The sequence below is a fragment of the Ailuropoda melanoleuca genome, chromosome X (genome assembly GCF_002007445.2).
Source record: "Ailuropoda melanoleuca isolate Jingjing chromosome X, ASM200744v2, whole genome shotgun sequence".
In the NCBI taxonomy this organism is placed as follows: domain Eukaryota; kingdom Metazoa; phylum Chordata; class Mammalia; order Carnivora; family Ursidae; genus Ailuropoda; species Ailuropoda melanoleuca.
The window spans coordinates 38894796-38913788 of NC_048238.1; the positions used below are offsets into that span (position 1 = coordinate 38894796).

General features: G+C 39.0%; 1 protein-coding gene across 1 annotated transcript in view; it reads right to left on the reverse strand.

Annotated features, from left to right (window-relative positions):
- Positions 1-1822: 1822 nt before the first annotated feature.
- The window catches only part of LOC105241166 (tigger transposable element-derived protein 1-like), a 283983-nt gene continuing 266812 nt past the window's right edge, over positions 1823-18993 (reverse strand). Inside the window, exon 3 of the mRNA XM_034649235.1 lies at positions 1823-3734. Coding sequence (XP_034505126.1) covers positions 2649-3440 — 792 coding nt within the window. The 5' untranslated portion in view covers positions 3441-3734 and the 3' untranslated portion in view covers positions 1823-2648. The remainder of the gene's footprint in view (positions 3735-18993) is intronic.

An 18993-nucleotide genomic window follows, 5' to 3' on the forward strand; every position in this document is an offset into this window, starting at 1 on the left:
CCCTGAACCAAAGGCAGACGCTTAACNAAGAAGCAGGCTCCCAGCAGAGGAGCCTGATGTGGGGCTCGATCCCAGGACTCTGGGATCATGCCCTGAACCAAAGGCAGACGCTTAACGACTGAGCCACCCAGGCTGTAAATTCATATATTAAAAAAGAAGTCTGAAAATTGATCTCAGTAAAATAAACAAAAATAAATTTTAAAAAAAGAGAAAGAGAATCAAGAAAAATAATGAAATAGAAAAAATATAGAGATCAAGAAAACCAAAAGATGGTCCTTTAAAAAGGTGATGAGACTGTGCAGAAATTAAAGGAAAAAATAACCAATACTAGAAATAAACAAAGAAGATTCACTACAATGTATGACACAAACATTGGTAGAACTGAATGGATAAGTACAAAAAAACCACAATTATAGCTAGAGACATCAAAAGCCCTTTCTTATCAACTGATAAAACAGCTAGATGAAAATAAGCAACAATATAGAACCCCATGCTACCACCAACCAACAGGATATAATTCACATTTATAAGATACTCCACCTCAAAACAGTAGAACACACATTCTTTTCAAGTGCCTAGAAAATACTTATAATGATAAACCACATTCTGAATCACCAAACAAACCTTAAATTTTTAAAAATTGAAATCATACACTGTATGTTCTTTGACCGTAATGGAATCACACTACACACCAATAACAGAAAGATAATAGGAAAATCTCTAAACACTTGGAAGTTTAAAAAAAAAGCACTTTCTAATACTCCATGGGTTAAAGAGGAAATCTCAAGGGAAATTTAAAAATGAATAGAATTAAATGAAAACACAACATATCAAAATATGTANCTTTTCAAGTGCCTAGAAAATACTTATAATGATAAACCACATTCTGAATCACCAAACAAACCTTAAATTTTTAAAAATTGAAATCATACACTGTATGTTCTTTGACCGTAATGGAATCACACTACACACCAATAACAGAAAGATAATAGGAAAATCTCTAAACACTTGGAAGTTTAAAAAAAAAGCACTTTCTAATACTCCATGGGTTAAAGAGGAAATCTCAAGGGAAATTTAAAAATGAATAGAATTAAATGAAAACACAACATATCAAAATATGTATGATGTAACTAAAGCAGTGTTGAGAGGGAAATTCATAGCACTAAGTGCTTACATTAGAAAGAAGGTAAGGTGTCAAATCAATAATGAAAGTTCCTACTTCTAGAAACTAGAAAAAAGAAGAGCAAAATAAAGCAAAACAAGTAGAAAGAAGGAAATAATAAATAATACAGACAGCAGAACTCAGTGAAATTGAAAACAAAAAAAAAGAGAGAAAAAAGTTAATGAAACAAAAAACTGTTTATTTGGAAGATCAAGAAGGATGGCAAATCTCTAGCAGGAGTTACAAATATAAAGAGAGAAGACCCAATCACCAAAACCAGGAATAAAACTGGGTACCACCTGTAGTCATTAATAAGGATAATAAGGTAATACAGGCACACCTCAGAGATATTGCAGATTCCAGACCACCACATTAAAGCAAATATAACAATAAAGCAAGTCAAATAAATTTTTGGTTTTCCAGTGCATATGAAAGCTATGTTTACACAAACTGTAGTCTGCTAAGCAGGCAATAGCATCATGTTTAGGGGCGCCTGGGTGGCTCAGTTGGTTAAGCGTCTGCCTTCAGCTCAGGTCATGATCTCAGGGTCCTGGGATCGAGTCCCACATCAGGCTCCTTGCTCAGCAGGGAGCCTACTTCTCCCTCTGCCTCTGCCACTCCCCCTGCTTGTGCGCTCTCTCGCTCTCTCTCTCTCTGACAAATAAATAAATAAAATCTTTCAAAAATAAAATTCTGTCTAAAAAAAACCAATATACACACCTTAACTTAGGAATACTTTACTACTAAAAAATGCTAACCATCATCTGAGGTTTCAGCGAGTCACAATCTTTTTTTGCTTGATGGAGGGCCTTGCCTCAGTGCTGACGGTTGCTGACTTCATCAGGGTGGTGATTGCTGAAGGTAGAGGTGGCTGTGGCGATTTCTTAAAATAAGACAATAATAAAGCTTGCCACATCAATTGACTCTTCCGCTCACAAATGATTTCTCTGTAGTGTGCAATGGTGTTTGTAGTATTTTACCCACAGTAGAACTACTTTCAAAATTGGAGTCAACCCTCCCAAAGCCTGACACTGCTTTATGAGCTAAGTTTCCATGAGATTCTAAATCCTTTGTTGTCATTTTAACAATCTTCACAGCATCTTCACTAGGAGTAGTTCCATCTCAAGAAACCACTCTCTTTGTTCATCCATAAGAAACAACTCCTCATTCATTAAATGTCATCCATGACATGGCAGCAATTCAGTCCCATCCTCAGGCTCCACTTCTAAGTCTAGTTCTGTTGCTGTTTGCAGCACATCTGCAGTTACTTCCTCCCCTGAAGTCTTGAGTCCCTTCAACCCAACCATGAGCGTTGAAATCAACTTCTTCCAAACTTATGTTCATGTGGATACTTTGACCACTTCTCATGAATCACAAATGTTCTTAATGACATCTAGAATGGTGAATCCTTTCCAGAAGTTTTTCAATTTACTTTGCCCAGAGGAATCACTATCCGTAGCAGCTATAGCCTTATGCAATGTATTTCTTAAATAGGTTTGAAAGTCAAAATTACTCCTTGATCCACGGGCTGCAGAATGGAGTTTGTGTTAGCATTCATGAAAGCAACATTAATCTTGTTGTATATTTTCACCAGAGCTCTTGGGTAACCAAGTGCATTGTCAATGAACAGCAGTATTTTTAAAGGAATCTTCTTTTCTGAGTAGGTCCCAAAAGGGAGCTTAAAATACTCGGTGAACCATCTTGTAAACAGATGTGCTGTCATCCAGGCTTTGTCGGTCCATTTATAGAGCACAGGCAGAGTAGATTTAGCGTAATTCTTAAGGGCCGTAAGATTTTTGGAATGGTAAATGAGCACTGGCTTCAACTTCAAGTCACCAACTGCATTAGCCCCTAACAAGAGGGTCAGCCTGCCCTTTGAAGCTCTGAAGCCAGGCATTGACTCCTCTTCTGTAACTATGGAAGTGCTAGGTGACATCTGCTTCGAATGCAAGGCTATTTCATCTACACTGGAAACCCATTGCTCGGTGTAGTCACTCTCCTTCATGATCTTAGCTGGACCTTCTGTACACCTTGCTGCAGCTTCTATATCAGCACCTGCTGCTTCGTCTTGTACTTTGACGTTACAGAGACAGCTTCTCTCCCTAAATCTCATGAACCAACTTCTTCTACCTTCAAACTCTTCTTCTGAACCTTCCTCACCTCTTTTAGCTTTCATGGAATTGAAGAGAGTTAGGGCCTTGCTCTGAATTAGGTTTTGGTTTGACAGACTGTCATGCCTAATTTGATCTTCTATCCAGATCACTAGAACTTCCTCCATATCAGCGAGAAGCCTGTTTCACTTTCTTGTCATCTGTGTGTTCACTGGAGGAGCATTCTTAACTTTCTTCAAGAAACATTTCCTTTGCATTCACAACTTGGCTGTTTGGCACAGGAGACCAGCTTTTGGCCTATCTCAGGTTTCAACATGCCTTCCTCACTGAGCTGAACCATTTCTAACTTTTCATGTGAGGTGAGACATGCAACTCTTCCTTTCACTTGAACACTTAGAGGCCATTACAGGGTTATTAACTGGCTTGATTTCAGTATCATTGTGTTTCAAAAAATAGGATGCCTGAGGAGAGAGAGATATGGGGAACAGCTGGTCAGTGGAGCAGTCAGAACACGCACATTTATTTATTAAATTTGTCATCTGCTATGTGTGTGGTTCATGGCATCCCCAAACAATTACAATAGTAACATCACAGATCATTGATCACAGGTCTCCATAACAAATACAATAATAATGAAAAAGTTTGAAATATTGCAAGAATTATCAAAATGTGACACAGAAACACGAAGTGAGCAAATGCTGCCAGTAGACTTGCTCAACACGGGATTGCCACAAGCCTTCAATTTGTAAGAATGCAGTATCTGTGAAGCACAATAAAACAAGGTATGCCTGTATTACAAACAACTTTACGTACATAAATTCAACAACTTAGATGAAATGGACCAATTTCTCAGGAATCACATGTTGTTTAAACTCAACCAATATGAAATAGATCATCTGAACAGTCCTGTAACAATTAAAGAAATTGAATTTGTAATTTTAAAACTCCCCCCCAAAAGAAGTATCTTGGCTCAAATGTTTTCACTGAAGAGTTCTACCAAACATTTAAAGATTTAGCACCAGAGGGGAGGTTGGTGGGGGGATGGGTAAGACAGGTGAAGGGGATTAAGGAGGGCACTTGTGATGAGCGCCGGGTATTGTATGGAAGTGTTCAATCACTATATTGTACACCTGAAAGAAATATTACACTGTATGTTAACTCACTGGAATTTGAATAAAAACTTTAAAGAGTTAATACTAATTATATATAATCTTTTCCAGAAAATGGAAGAGGCAAGTCTGTTGCCACAGACCCCCTGTAGATTACACTGGCTTTTGCCCCACAAGTATTTGCATTCCCTGGTGCCAGCTGCCTGAGTCCCTCCTCACTCCATCCCCCCATCCCCTGCACCTGCCACAGTGCAGGAACTGCACTACTAGCCAGTCCAGGCTTCTGCAGCTGCATAAGAGCAAGATACCAGCCTAGACCCTTGGGACTGACCCACACTGCTCTATGTGTGCTCAGGGCTAGACCCTTCAGTTGTATGCCACCATGCTGCTGGCCTGATACCATGACCAGCCTCCACTTCTGTGAGCTCACGCAGAGGGAGACCAGCAGGCAGGGGAGAGCATGCCAGCAACCAGGGTCCCCACAGCTGCTTGTGGAGCCAAATCAGGTCCTGTTTTCAGTCACGGGCTTATACCACTGTGTCACCTATAGCTGGACTTTCCAACTGTGAATCTGCATGCCCCTGGTGTGAACCTCATCACCAGCCTCCATTGCTGTGCACACCAACAACCAAGGCCTCTGCAGCATCAGTGTGCCTCTAGTTGGCCCTGTGCCTTGCTGTCCCCCTTGGCACCCTTCACTACACACGTGTTTGCAACTGGACCCTGCCACTTATAGGCACCTGCCGCCAAGTATGTGCATACCACCAACTCTGACTACCACTGCTTGCCCTGGTCCCTAGCTACTGAACCTGGAGGTGTTGCTGAGGACCCCAACATTTCTTGTAACCTCTGTGGATCCCCTGCTGGGTTTGCCAAGGACTGTGCAGTTGTCAGTGGCCTGAGTTGAGGAGCCACCACATCCCCCCAGATCTGATGCTGCCACACGCCCTGGCACTTGGTGGCCTATATTACCAGGACCAGGGTTACAACATACTTCTGCATGCCCCACCCACATGTTAAAGTCTTCCCTTAATGAAGTCAATCTATAAAATCTGGAGAAAGTGACCACTTGTTCAAATGTGTAGATACCTGTGCAAAACTATAGGGATCACAAAGAATTGAGGAAACATGACACAACCAGAGGAACATAATAAACTTCCAGTAACTGATCACAAAGAAATGGGGATCCAGGAATTGCCCAATAAGGAATTCAAAACAAGTGATCTAAAGATGCTCAGAGAACTAAAAGAGAACACAGATAAACCAAAACTAACTCAAGTCTATTGCAAACTAAAAAGCCAATGTGATGGTTAGTTATATGGCTAAATCTATGGTTAGCTAATGGCTCAGCCATTAACTGATGGCTGAGCCATCATGCCCTGATATTTAGTCAAACATTATTCTGTGTGTTTCTATAAAAGTGTTTTTTGAATGAGCTTAACATTTAAATGGATGGACTTTGAGTAAAACAGATTACTCTCCATAGATGGGTGGACCTCATCCAATCAATTGGAGACCTTATTAGAACAAAGACTCTCCGAGCAAAAAGGAATTCTGCTAGCAGACTGCCTTTGAACTCCAACTGTAGCTTCCCTGGGTCTACTCTGTGAGTTACGAAATTACAACATGAATTGAATTCACAACCTCCCAGGGTGTTTACCATTAAAGTGAGGGCATTGATTGAAAAGGAATGAGATCCTGAAAATTGGAACAGGGCTGTATGGGAAGACCTGATGAAACTGGGGACACGGAACCTCTAAATTTGAATGAATCCTCATTGCCAGAGGAAGTAGCCTCAACAAAATAGAGGCCATGTATGACAAGCCCACAGCTACCATCATATTCAATAATGAAAGACTGAAAGCTTTTCTTCTAAAATCAGAAATAAGACAAGTTTCCTCAATCTCACCACTTCCATTCAACATAGTACCAGAAGTCTTAGCCTGAGCAATTAGGCAAGAAAAAGAAATAAAAGACATTGAAATCAGAAAGGAAGAATTAAATTGTTTCTCTGTTAGTAGATGACATGATCTAATATACAGAAAACACTAGAAACCACACCAAAAAAATGTTAGAACTAATAAATGAATTTAGTAAAGTTGCAGGATACAAAATTAAAATACAAAAATCAGTTATGTTTCTATACACTAACAATAAGCTATCTGAAAAGAAATTAAGAAAGCAATCCCATTTACAATTGCATTGAAAAGAATAAAATACTTGGGAATAAATTTAACCAAGGAGGTGAAAGATCTTTATACTGAAAACTATAAGGCTCTGATGAAAGAGATAGGAGAAGACACAAATAAATGGAAAGATATCCCATGTTCAAAGATTAGAAAAATTAATATTGTTAAAATAGTCATACTACCTAAAGTGATCTAGATTCAATGCAATCTCTATCAAAATTCCAGTGGCATGTTCCACAGAAATAGAACAGTTTTCTTAATATTAATATGGAACCACCATAGACCTCAAATAGCCAAAACTGTCTTGAGACAAAAGAACAAAGCTAGAGGCATCACACTTCCTTATTTCAAACTATATTACAAAACTATAGTAATCAAAACAGTATGCTACTGGCATAAAAACAGACACATAGACCAATACAACAGGATAAAGAGCCCAGAAATAAACCAGTACATATCCAGTCAATGAATCTTTGACAAGGGTACCAACTACACAGTGAGGAAGGAACAATCTATTCGATAAATGGTGTTGGGAAAACTGGATATCCACACACGAAAGAATGAGATTGGACCTTTATTTTACACCAAACACAAAATCCACCTGAAATGGATTGAAGACTTAAGCATAAGACCTGAAACTGTAAAACTCAGTCAAAAAACATATGGAAAAGGCCCCTTGACATTGGTTTTCAAAATGATTTTTGGGTATGACATCAAAAGCACAAGCAACAAAAGCAAAAACAAACCAGTGGGAAGATACGAAATTAAAAAGCTTCTGCACAGAAAAAGAAAGAATAGTGAAAAGGCAACCTACAGAACAGGAAAGAATATTTGGAAACTATATACCTAAAAGGAGTTCATATCCAAAATACATAAGGAATTCATAAAAGTCAAGAGCAAAAACAAATAACAGATAATTCAATTTAAAAGTGGGCAAAGGACCTAAGTAGACATTTTTCCAAAGTACACATGCAAATACCCAACAGATGTATGAAAAGTTGCTCAACATCACTAATCATAAGGGAAATGCAAATCAAAGCCACAATGAGGTATCACCTCATAGCTGTCAGGATGACAATTATAAAAACAACAAGATAGAATGAACATTGGCAAGGGTGTGGAAAACAGAGAACCCTTCTACACTGTTTGTGGAAATGTAAATCTGTACAGCCGTTAAGTAAAACAGTATGGAGTTTCCTAAAAAAATTAATCATAGAACTACCAAATAATACAGAAATTCTCTTTCTGAGTATATATCCAAAGAAAATGAAATCAGTATCGCAGAGAAATATCTGCACTGTTATGTCCATTGCAGCATTATTCACAATAGCCAAGATATGAAAACACCCTAAGTGTCCATTGATGGATGAATGGATAAAAAATATGTATATTACACATATAAAATATGTAGTTAATGGAATATTATTCAGCCATAAAAAATCCCATCATTTTTAACAACATGAGTGAACTGTGAGGGCATTATGCTAAGTGAAGTAAGTCAGACAGAGGACAAATACTATAAGAGCTCACTTGTGGACTCTAACAAAGCCAAATGCACAGAACCAGAAAGTAAAACAGTGTTTTCCAGGAGCTTAGGGGAGGCCCAATGGGGGAAATGAGATGTTGATCAAAAGGTACAAACTTCCAGTTATAAGAGGAGTAAGTTCTGGGGATATACTGTAAGCATGGTGACTACAGTTAACAAAACTGTATCGAACACTTGAAAGTTGTTAAGAGGCTTTTGGGGAAGAGTTAAGATGGCTTTTGGGGAAGAGTTAAGATGGCTGAGCTTGCCTTGTCCCTCAAACATAGCCAGATCAACATCAAATCATTTTGAACAATTAGGAAATCGATCTGAGGATTAAGAAAACAATTGCACAATTGGAAGGACGGAATGTGGCAGGTGTAAGGTTTGGAGCCATAAATTCGGGGAGAGAAAAGCTGCCATGTTACAAAGGGGAGGGAGCCCTTTTCATGGAGTGAAGTAAGGGAGAGAGGAAGAGAACAGGAGAGAGAGCAGCACATAGGGTTCAAGCAAGATGCCATGGTGTGGGGATCCCCTGGATCACTCCCCTTCCTGGAGTACATTTGGAAGAGAGTATTTCGCCTCTGCAAGGATAAAAGACCCACCAGGCCCCATTGAGCAGGAGTTCAATAGCAGGGGACAGACGTGTGCTCAGAGGGCAGATAACTTGGTCAAAGCTTTCTGCTGTGCTTCAGCATAGACTCCAGGCACTTCTGCAGGTGTGCAACTGCTTTTCTGGGACAGAATGATGCTGGACACAGCCCTGCAAGGCTCTCCTCCAGGGGAGGAGTGGGGAGAGGGGTCTATGCCTTGCTGGGTCCTTTAAGATTTGTAGTTTTGAGTCTCAGCCATCAGCCAGAGATAAAACACAGGGGAATTGTGGCATCAGGCCTGCCCACAGCCAGGCACAGACAGGTTGAGGACAGAGATCTGACAAAACCCTAGGATACAGGCAAGGAGATTGTTCGTTTTTCTGTGAGGGCCTCCTGCACAGCGGCAGCCATGAGTTCCCCTCCCTGGGGACCAGAGGGTGGGGTGACGTCATCTTCCACCACCACTTCCACCAGCATGGTGGGACTTCAAAAAGAAACACAGAGCCACCAGTGGAGGCTGGAGTCATTTACACCAAACCCCTCCTCTCTGTGCCCAGCAGAGGCATCTTTACCAGGGCAGATCTGTGAGCCAGCACAGCGGACCTCTCCGTCAGAAGACCAACACATGCCCCCCCACCATGTTCCAAGTCTTCAGATCACAGAGTGTGCCAAAGCATCAGCTTCAGTTCTGGTGGAAATAGGACCAGACTTTTTATTTATTTATTTATTTATTTAATCTTATATGTATATGTATTTTTTCTTTTTTCTTTGGAATCAGGCTTACAGTTTTCTGTTTATTTGTTGGTTNACTCAGGGGACCGGCTGAAAAAGGTGTCCCCTACTCCTCCGCCATCTTAACCTCCCCCCTGTTTGTTTTCTTTTCTTGGTTTTTGATCAGCCTTCTTTCTCTTTTTTCCTTCTTTCTTTTTCTTTGAAATCAGGCTTGTAGTTTTTTGTTTGGTTGTTTCTTTGCTTTTTTTTCCTTTTCCTTTACTCTTTTCTTGGATCACCCTTTTTTTTTTTTCAATCAGGCTTATCTTAACTAACTAATCAAAGCACACCTAGTTAAAGCCCCAAACACCCCCCACCACAAGCAAGCGGGAATTCTGCAGAGGACTGACCTGTGGGAAAGAGCTGCCAAAACACACCAGCAGAGCGTACCCAGCGTACACCAGACACATTTTCTGAAGTGCCAGGCTCTGGACAGTGTAGGACCCCTTGTTAATGTAGTATTACTCTCAGGAGCAAGAAACAAAACAAGCTTTCATAACACACTAAAGACAGAAACATAGACATAATGAAAGTTGTGGGTATTCTCCCCAAAAGAAAGGTCAAGAAGAAATCACAGCCAAGCATTTGTTCAACAGATATAAGCAATATGTCTGAACAAGAATTTAGAACAACAGTCATAAGAATACTAGGCTTGAAAGAAGTATAAAAGACACAAGAGAAACCCTGGCTGCAGATTTATAAGACCTAAAAACTAGTCAGGCCAAAATAAAAAATACTATAATCGAGATGCAAAATCGAATGGATGTAATCCCAATGAGGATGGCAGAAGTAGAGGAACAAATACATGCTATGAAAGATAAAATTATGGGAAATAATGAAGCTGAAAAGAAGAGGGAAAGAAAGCTATTAGATCATGAATATAGGCCTAGGAAACTCAGCAATTCGACAAGGAACAATAATATCCATATCATAGGAGTCCTAGAAGAAGAGGAGTGAGAAAAAGGGATAGAAGGTTTATTTGAACAAATTGTAGTTGAGAACTTCCCTAATCTGGGGAAAGAAACAGGCATTCAAGTCCAAGAGTCACAGAGAACTCCCATGAAAATCAGCAAAAATAGTTCAAAACCAAGATATATCACCGTGAAACTTGCAAAATACAAAGATAAAGAGAGAATTCTAAAAGAAGCTAAGGAAAAAAGGTCCTTAACCTACAAACATAGAAACATAAGGTTAGCAGCAAACCTGTCCATGGAAACATGGCAGGCCAGAAGAAAGTGGCATGATATATTCAACGTGCTGAATAGGAAAAATATGTAGCCAAGAATACAATATCCAGCAGGGCTGTCATTCAGACTAGAAGAAGAGATAAAGAGTTTCCAACATAAGCAAAAATTAAAGGAGTTTGTGAACACTAACCCAGCTCTGCAAGAAATATTAAAGGGGGCCCTTTGACCAGGAAAGAGACCAAGAAAGCAAGAAAGACTAGAAAGGAACAGAGATTATCTACAGGAACAGTGACTTCACAGGTAATACAAGGGCAGTAAATTCTTATCTATCAATAATTACTCTGAATGTAAATGGACTAAATGCTCCAATCAAAAGACATAGGGTATCAGAATGGAGTAAAAAAAAAAAAAAGACCCATCAATATGTTGCTTCCGAGAGACTAATTTTAGGGCACCTGGGTGGCTCAGTTGGTTAGGTGACTGCCTTTGGCTCAGGTCATGATCCTGGAGTCCCAGGATCGAGTCCTGCATTGGCCTCCCTGCTCAGCAGGGAGCCTGCTTCTCCCTCTGTCTCCCCCCTCTCATGCTCTCTCTCTCTCATTCTCTTTCTCTCTCTCAAAGAAATAAATAAAATCTTAAAAAAAAAAAAGCAAGAGACTCATTTTAGACCTAAAGACACCTGGAGAAATTGATGGGGTGGAGAACCATCTATCATGCTAATGAACATCAAAAGAAAGCTGGAGTAGCCATACTTGTATCAGACAAGCTATATTTTAAACCAAAGACTGTAATAAGAGATGAAGAAAGGCACTATATCATAATAAACTGGTCTATCCAACAAAAAGATCTAACCATTGTAAATATTTATGTCCCTAACTTGGGAGCACCCAAATACATAAAGCAATTAATAATAAACATAAAGTCACTGATGGATAATAATATAATAATAGTAGGAGATGTTAACACCCCACTCACAGCAATGGACAGATCATCTACACAGAAGATCAACAAGGAAACAATGGCTTTCAACTGGACCAGATGGACTTAACAGGCATATTCAAAACATTTCATCCTAAAGCAACAGAATACACATTCTTTCTGAGTTCACATGAAACATTCTCTAGAAAAGATCACATACTGGATCACAAATCAGGCCTCATCCAGTACAAAAAGACTGAGATCATACCATGCATATTTTCAGACAACAATGCAAAAAAAACTTGAAACTTGAAGTCAAACACAAGAAAAAATTTGGAAAGACCACAAATACATGGAGGTTAAAGAATATCCTATTAAAGAATGAATGAGTTAACCAGGAAAATTAAAGAGGAAATTTAAAAATAAAAATGAGGGGCGTCTGGGTGGCTCAGTAGTTAAGCATCTGCCTTTGGCTCAGGGGGTGATCCCGGCGTTATAGGATCGAGACCCACATCAGGCTCCTCCACTGGAAGCCTGCTTCTTCCTCTCCCACTCCCCCTGTTTGTGTTCCCTCTCTCGCTGGCTGTCTCTCTCTCTGTCAGATAAATAAATAAAATCTTTTAAAAAAAATAAAAATAAAAATGAAGACATGACAGTCCAGACCCTTTGGGATGTAGCAAAGGGAGTCATAAGAGGGAAGTATATAGCAATAGAGGCCTTCCTCAAGTAGCAAAAAAAGTCTCAAATATACAACCTAAACTTACACCTAAAGGAACTAGAAAAAGAACAGCAAATAAAGCCTATAACTAGCAGAGGGGAAATAACTAAGATTAGAGCAGAAATAAATATAGAAGTCAAAAAAAAAACAGTAGAGGAGATCAATGAAACTAGGAGCTGTTTCTTTGAAAAAATTAACAAAATTGATAAACCCCTAGCCAGACTTATCAAAAAGAAAAGAACAAAGACCCAAGTAAATAAAATCATGAATGAAAAAGAGATCACAACCAACACCACAGAAATACAAACAATTGCAAAAGGATATTATGAGCAATTATATGCTAACAAATTGGGCAGTCTGGAAGAAATAAATTCCTAGAAACATATAAATACCAAAACTGAAACAGGAAGAAATAGAAAATTTGAACAGACCCATAACCAGCAGAGAAATTGAATCAGCAATCAAAAATTTCCCAAAAAACAAGAGTCCAGGGCCACATGGCTTCCCAGGGGAGTTCTACCAAACATTTAAAGAAGAATTAATACCTACTCTTCTGAAGCTGTTCCAGAAAATGGAAATGGCAAGAAAACTTCCAAACTCATTCTGTGAGGTCAGCATTACCTTGATTCCTAAACCAGACAAAGACTCCCTAAAAAAGAGACTTATAGACCAATATCCCTTATGAACATGGGTGCAAAAATTCTCAACAAGATACTAGCTAATTGAATCCAATAAAAGGATTATTCACCATGATCAAGTAGGTTTTATTCCTGGGATGCAGGGTGGTTCAATATCCACAAATCAATCAATGTGATGCACCACATTAATAAAAGAAAGGATAAAAGCCGTACGATCCTCTCAATGGATGCAGAAAGAGCATTTGACATAACATAGCATCCTTTCTTGATAAAAACCCTGAAGAAAGTAGGGGTAAAAGGAACATACCTCAACATCATAAAGGCCATATACAAAAGACCCACAACTAATATCATCCTCAATGGGGAAAAACTGAGAACTTTGCCCCTAAGATCAGGAACATGACAGAGTGGACAGACGTCCACGTCCACTCTCACCACTACTGTTCCACATAGTACTGAAAGTCCTAGCCTCAGCAATCAGACAACGAAAGAAATAAAAGGCATCCAAATTGGCAAGGAAGAAGTTAAACTTCCACTCTGCACAGACAACATGATACTTTACTTAGAAAACCCAAAAGACTCCACCAAAAAATTGCCAGAACAAATATATAAATTCAGCAATGTCACAAGATATAAAATCAATGTACAGAAATCTGTTGCATTTCTTTTTTTTTTTAAACATTTTATTTATTTATTCGACAGAGATAGAGACAGCCAGTGAGAGAGGGAACACAAGCAGGGGGAGTGGGAGAGGAAGAAGCAGGCTCATAGCGGAGGAGCCTGATGTGGGGCTCGATCCCACAATGCCGGGATCACACCCTGAGCTGAAGGCAGATGCTTAACCACTGTGCCACCCAGGCGCCCCAGAAATCTGTTGCATTTCTATGCACCCATAATGAAGTAACAAAAGAGAAATCAGGAAATTGATCCCATTTACAGCTGCACCAAAAACCATAACACACCTAGGAATAAAACTAACCAAAGAAGTAAAAGAGCTATACACTGAAAACTATAGAACATTTATGAAAGAAGTTAAAGAAACACAAAGAAATGGAAAAACATTCCATGCTTATGGATTGGAAGAACAAATATTTTTTTAAATGTCTATACTACCAAAGCAATCTACATAATTATTGCAATCCCCATCAAAGTAACACCAGCATTATTCACAGAGCTAGAACATACAATTCTAAAATTTGTATGGAATTAGAAAAGACCCTGAATAGCCAAAGTAATGGTGAAAAAGAAAAGCAGAGTGAAAGCGTCACAATTCTGGACTTCAAGCTGTATTACAAAGCTGTAGTCATCAAGATTTTATGGTACTGGCACCAAAATACACACATAGATCAATGGAACAGAATAGAGAACCCGGAAATGGACCCACAACTGTATGGTCAACTAATCTTTGGTAAAGCAGGAAAGAATATCCAATGCGAAAAGGACAGTGTCTTCAACAAATGGTGGGAAAACTGGACAGTGACATGTGGAAGAAGGAAACTGGACCCCTTTCTTACACCATACACAAAAATAAATTCAAAATGGATGAAAAACCTAAATGTAAGACAGGAAACCATCAAAATCTTAGAGAAGAAAACAGAAAGCAACTTTTTACTACACACATCTCTGGAAGCAAGGGAAACAGGAGCAAAAATGAACTATTGGGACTTCATCGAGATAAAACTTTCCACGGCAAAAGAAACAATCAACAAAACTAAAAGGCAACCTTCAGAATAGGAGAAGATACTTGCAAATGACATATCAGATAAAGGGCTAGTATCCAAAATCTGTAAAGACCTTATCAAACTCAACACTCAAAAAGCAAACAATCCAGTTAAGAAATGGGCAGAAGACATGAATAGATATTTTCCAAAGAAGATAACCAGGTGGCTAACAGACACATGAAAAAATGCTCAACATCACTCGTCATCAGGGAAACACAATTCAAAACCACAATGAGATATTGACTCACACCTGTCAGATTGTCAAAATTAACAACTCAGGAAACAACAAATGTTGGTAAGGATACGGAGAAAGGGGAACCCTCTTACACTGTTGGTGGGAATGCAAACTGGTGCAGCCACTCTGGAAAACAGTATGGAGGCTCCTCTAGAAGTTAAAAATAGAACTACCCTGACCCAGCAATTGCACTGCTATGTATTTATCCAAAGGATACAAAAATGCTGATTTGAAGGGGCACATGCACCCCAATGTTTATAGCAGCAATGTCCACAATAGCCAAATTATGGAAAGAGCCCAAATGTCCATTGATTGATGAATGGCTAAAGAAGATGTGGTCTATATACACAATGGAATATTACTTGGCCATCAAAAAAGAATGAAATCTTGCCATTTGCAACAACATGGATGGAACTAGAGGGTATTATGCTAAGAGAAATAAGTCAGTCAGAGAAACACTAATATCATATGATTTCACTCATATGTGGAATATAAGTAACAAAACGGATGAATACAGGGGAAGGGAAGGAAAAATAAAATAAGAGAAAAACAGAGAGGGAGGCGAACCATAAGAGACTCTTAACTATAGAGGATAAACTGAGGATGGCTGGGAGGGGTGGGCTAAATGGGTGACCGGTATTAAGGAGGACACTTGGGATAAGCTCTGGGTATTATATGTAAGTGATGAATCACTAAATTCTATTCCTGAAGCCAAAAGAAGGAAGGAAAGAAAGAAAGAAAGAAAGAAAGAAAGAAAGAAAGAAAGAAAGAAAGAAAGAAAAAGAAAGAAAGAAAGAAAGATGCCGAGAGAGAGTCTTAAATGTTCTCATCCTAATAACGACCACAAAATGGCAATTATGTGAGGGAAAGGATGCATTAACTATCCTTTTTGTGATAAACATTTTGCTGTATATAAGAATATGAAATCTTCACACACATATACAATATTATGTGTTAATTGTATCTCAGTAAAGCTGGAAAATGTGTGTCTGTTTCCAAATTTCTATTTTTTTGTAAGGATACCAGTCATACTGGATTAGGGACTCATCCTACTTCACTCTTGCCTCATCTTAACTAATTACATCCTCAACAATACTATTTCCAAGTAAGGTCACATTTTGAGGGACTGGGGGACAAGACTTGAACATATGAATTTTGGGGGAACATAAATCAATCTGTAACCATATGCTTCTAATATAAACATCAATTCTAGTTTCTGGATATGTAGGTAGGTAGTGAAAGCCTGAAGCATCATGGAAATATTATATACCAATTCAAGGATAGTAGTTACCTCCAGAGAGTGGGGGAGATAGGAAGAAATGTTTAGTGATGCTAATAGTCTCCTTAAACTTAAAAAAAAAAAAAAAGTTCTGTGGCCAATATGGCAAATAACTGTTAAATCTGAGTTCTAAGTGGCAGGTAGTTGGACGTATATTGTATTATTTTCTAAACTCTTCCAAGTATTTGATAGTTCATATCTATAAAAAAGTAATTCATTCCGGGGTGTCTGGGTAGCGCAGTCGTTAAGCATCTGCCTTCGGCTCAGGGCGTGATCCCGGTGTTCTGGGATTGAACCCCACATCAGGCTCCTCCGCTATGAGCCTGCTTCTTCCTCTCCCACTCCCCCTGCTTGTGTTCCCTCTCTCGCTGGCTGTCTCTCTGTCAAATAAATAAATAAATATTTTTAAAAAAACTTAAAAAAAAGTAATTCATTCCTTCATTCACTTTCTAGAAAGAAGCTGCAATGGGGCTGACTCGCCGAGTCAGCTTTTCCTTCAACAATTAGAGATTGTCATTGTTTTTACATTTTAAAATCAAATGAAGTGTTGCTGTGATTTTAGCAATCCTGTTATTTATAAAAATATGTATCTTTAAAGATATGAGGACACTCAGTGGGCTGAGATGCTTTGTCATGAGATATAAGCATCATCTGAGACAGGCAAAGAGAAAACAATTTCTAACCCCGCATTTTATGCTCATTCCATGGCCTGAAACAGGGGTAGAAACATACAAAAATCTTTAAAATCTTTCTTTCTTCCTCCTACCCTTTATCTCCCTCTCTCTCTCTCCTCTTGGCTTATAAAGTTCAGTTCATTTAAATCCCATTTGTAAATTTGTTTTCTACCCAATTGCTGACTGCATAGATTTACACAAATTAAGAGGATATCTGAGTCAAAGGATCTCAAAGTCTAGCCCTGCTTCACCAATAGCTAACTGCTTGCTTTGGGGCAAATCTCTCAAACTTTATTTTTTTCGTCTAGAAAATAAAAAGCTCTGATTAGATAGTCTGAGATCTGAAAGTATTTAGAAAAACAAAGGTGATTGATGGAGCAGGACATACAAATTTTATGTAATTTGTGAAAATGTAAAAATTTCAGTTAAATATGCGTGTATTTTCAATTATGTGATAAGTTACGTAGCTGATGTGATTAACTTTTTCTCAGAGTGGAACACAATCACTTGTTTGTTCTGGCAACACGTAGGCACAATCTATGTTAATCTGAATCAATTATGCAGCTCCCAACATAATATTATCCACACATCAAGACTCTTCAAGTTCCTTGACAATGATAGAACACATTTCCTGGGAAGGAAAAATAAATCTTTGTAAAATCCAGATGCCAGATGCAGCTTTCATCCGGGAGTTTTGAGTATGATTTTTCCCTGAGCTGAACTTGATGCAGTCTTGGCCCCTTAACCAATCTCCGCAAGAAAGCCAATCACGTCGAATATATGCTAGGTTTTATGGAAGATTCTGTGGGGCCACAGGGAAGAATTAGGTTGGACAACGTCCAGTATTTCATGTGAATACTCCCAAACAGACTTACCTCTGCTCTAAGCCTCTTTTTTGAGATTTCAGCCACTGGCTATCTCTCCTTCCCCAGATTTTGCCCAAACAGTGCTCAGTTAGCTTCTCTTCCTCAGAGGACTCTGGGCCTTGGAAACTCAATCCTCCCTCTCTGTATCCTATCCAAGGATCTTTTCAACAAAGCGGGTCTAGGCTTACAAAGAAATTCTTCTTCTAGACACTAAGATAAACTTTCTACCTACAGGCATTTGCAAGCAAAGATCCCTTGCCTATTGAAGGCTGTATTTAATGTGGAAACAGCCTGCTTGACTCTAAGGACTTGATTATGTATAAAGACTTTTGTCTCCAGAAATTGTGCCCCTCACCCCCAATACAGCACATGCAGCAGACCTTCCAGGCCACCTCCCAGGCACCAAAATTATTAGCTGACACTGAAGTTGCCTTGGACCCAGCCCCTAATTGCATCAGAACCTGGCTACTCAGAAGACTGGCTTTCTTAATTCATCCAAACTCAATTGGAAAAATCTACTTAATTAAATAGGAAAGTGGTTAACATTGTGCAAGTACAATTTTCTCAGATGATTAGACACTTTTTCTTTTGAAATGAATAAATAAAAGGGAAAGAGGGGCAGAATAATAATGGTACAGGTTTTACTTTTCTAAAGTTTGAATAAAATTAGCATAATTTCCCTTTTATTAAGCTACAGTAGATAGAAAGCACATTATAGACTCTGTAGGTGGAGATGTGGGTGGACACATAAGAGGGGTAATGAGAGCGCATTGAAAATACAGCTGAAATAATGAGCATGTAATATGAAAAACAGCAGTGAGGATCAAGCTATAGAATGGAAAGATTCCTGATTTGATCGCAGACAAAGGGGATGGAGAACAGAAAATAAGAGTAACCATTCAGCTGAGCTGAGAGACTGGGGTTGCCTGGACTAATGGAGCTGGGCATGGGTAGAAAGAGAACAGGGAACACTTCACCCCTGACTTGCGTTTTAAAAATTATACCTTGTCCTTAAAGGGGAAGAAAGCGCAATAATATCATTCATAAAAATATCTAGTTTTATTCAAACGAATCATGCTGGAAATGGAAGCTACCCAACCTGCTTCGACCTGATCTTCAGCAAACTTGCTAGAATATAAGAACAGGGGGTTTGATGGTCATTCTGTCCATCCCCCTCAAAGCACAGGTTGTACAGCCGTCCACATGTACCTGCCCTGCCCCGATAATTTTACAAACGAGGAAATGAAGGCCCGGGGAAGTTGTGCAAAATAACTGATTTTTAAAAAAATCTTAGAGC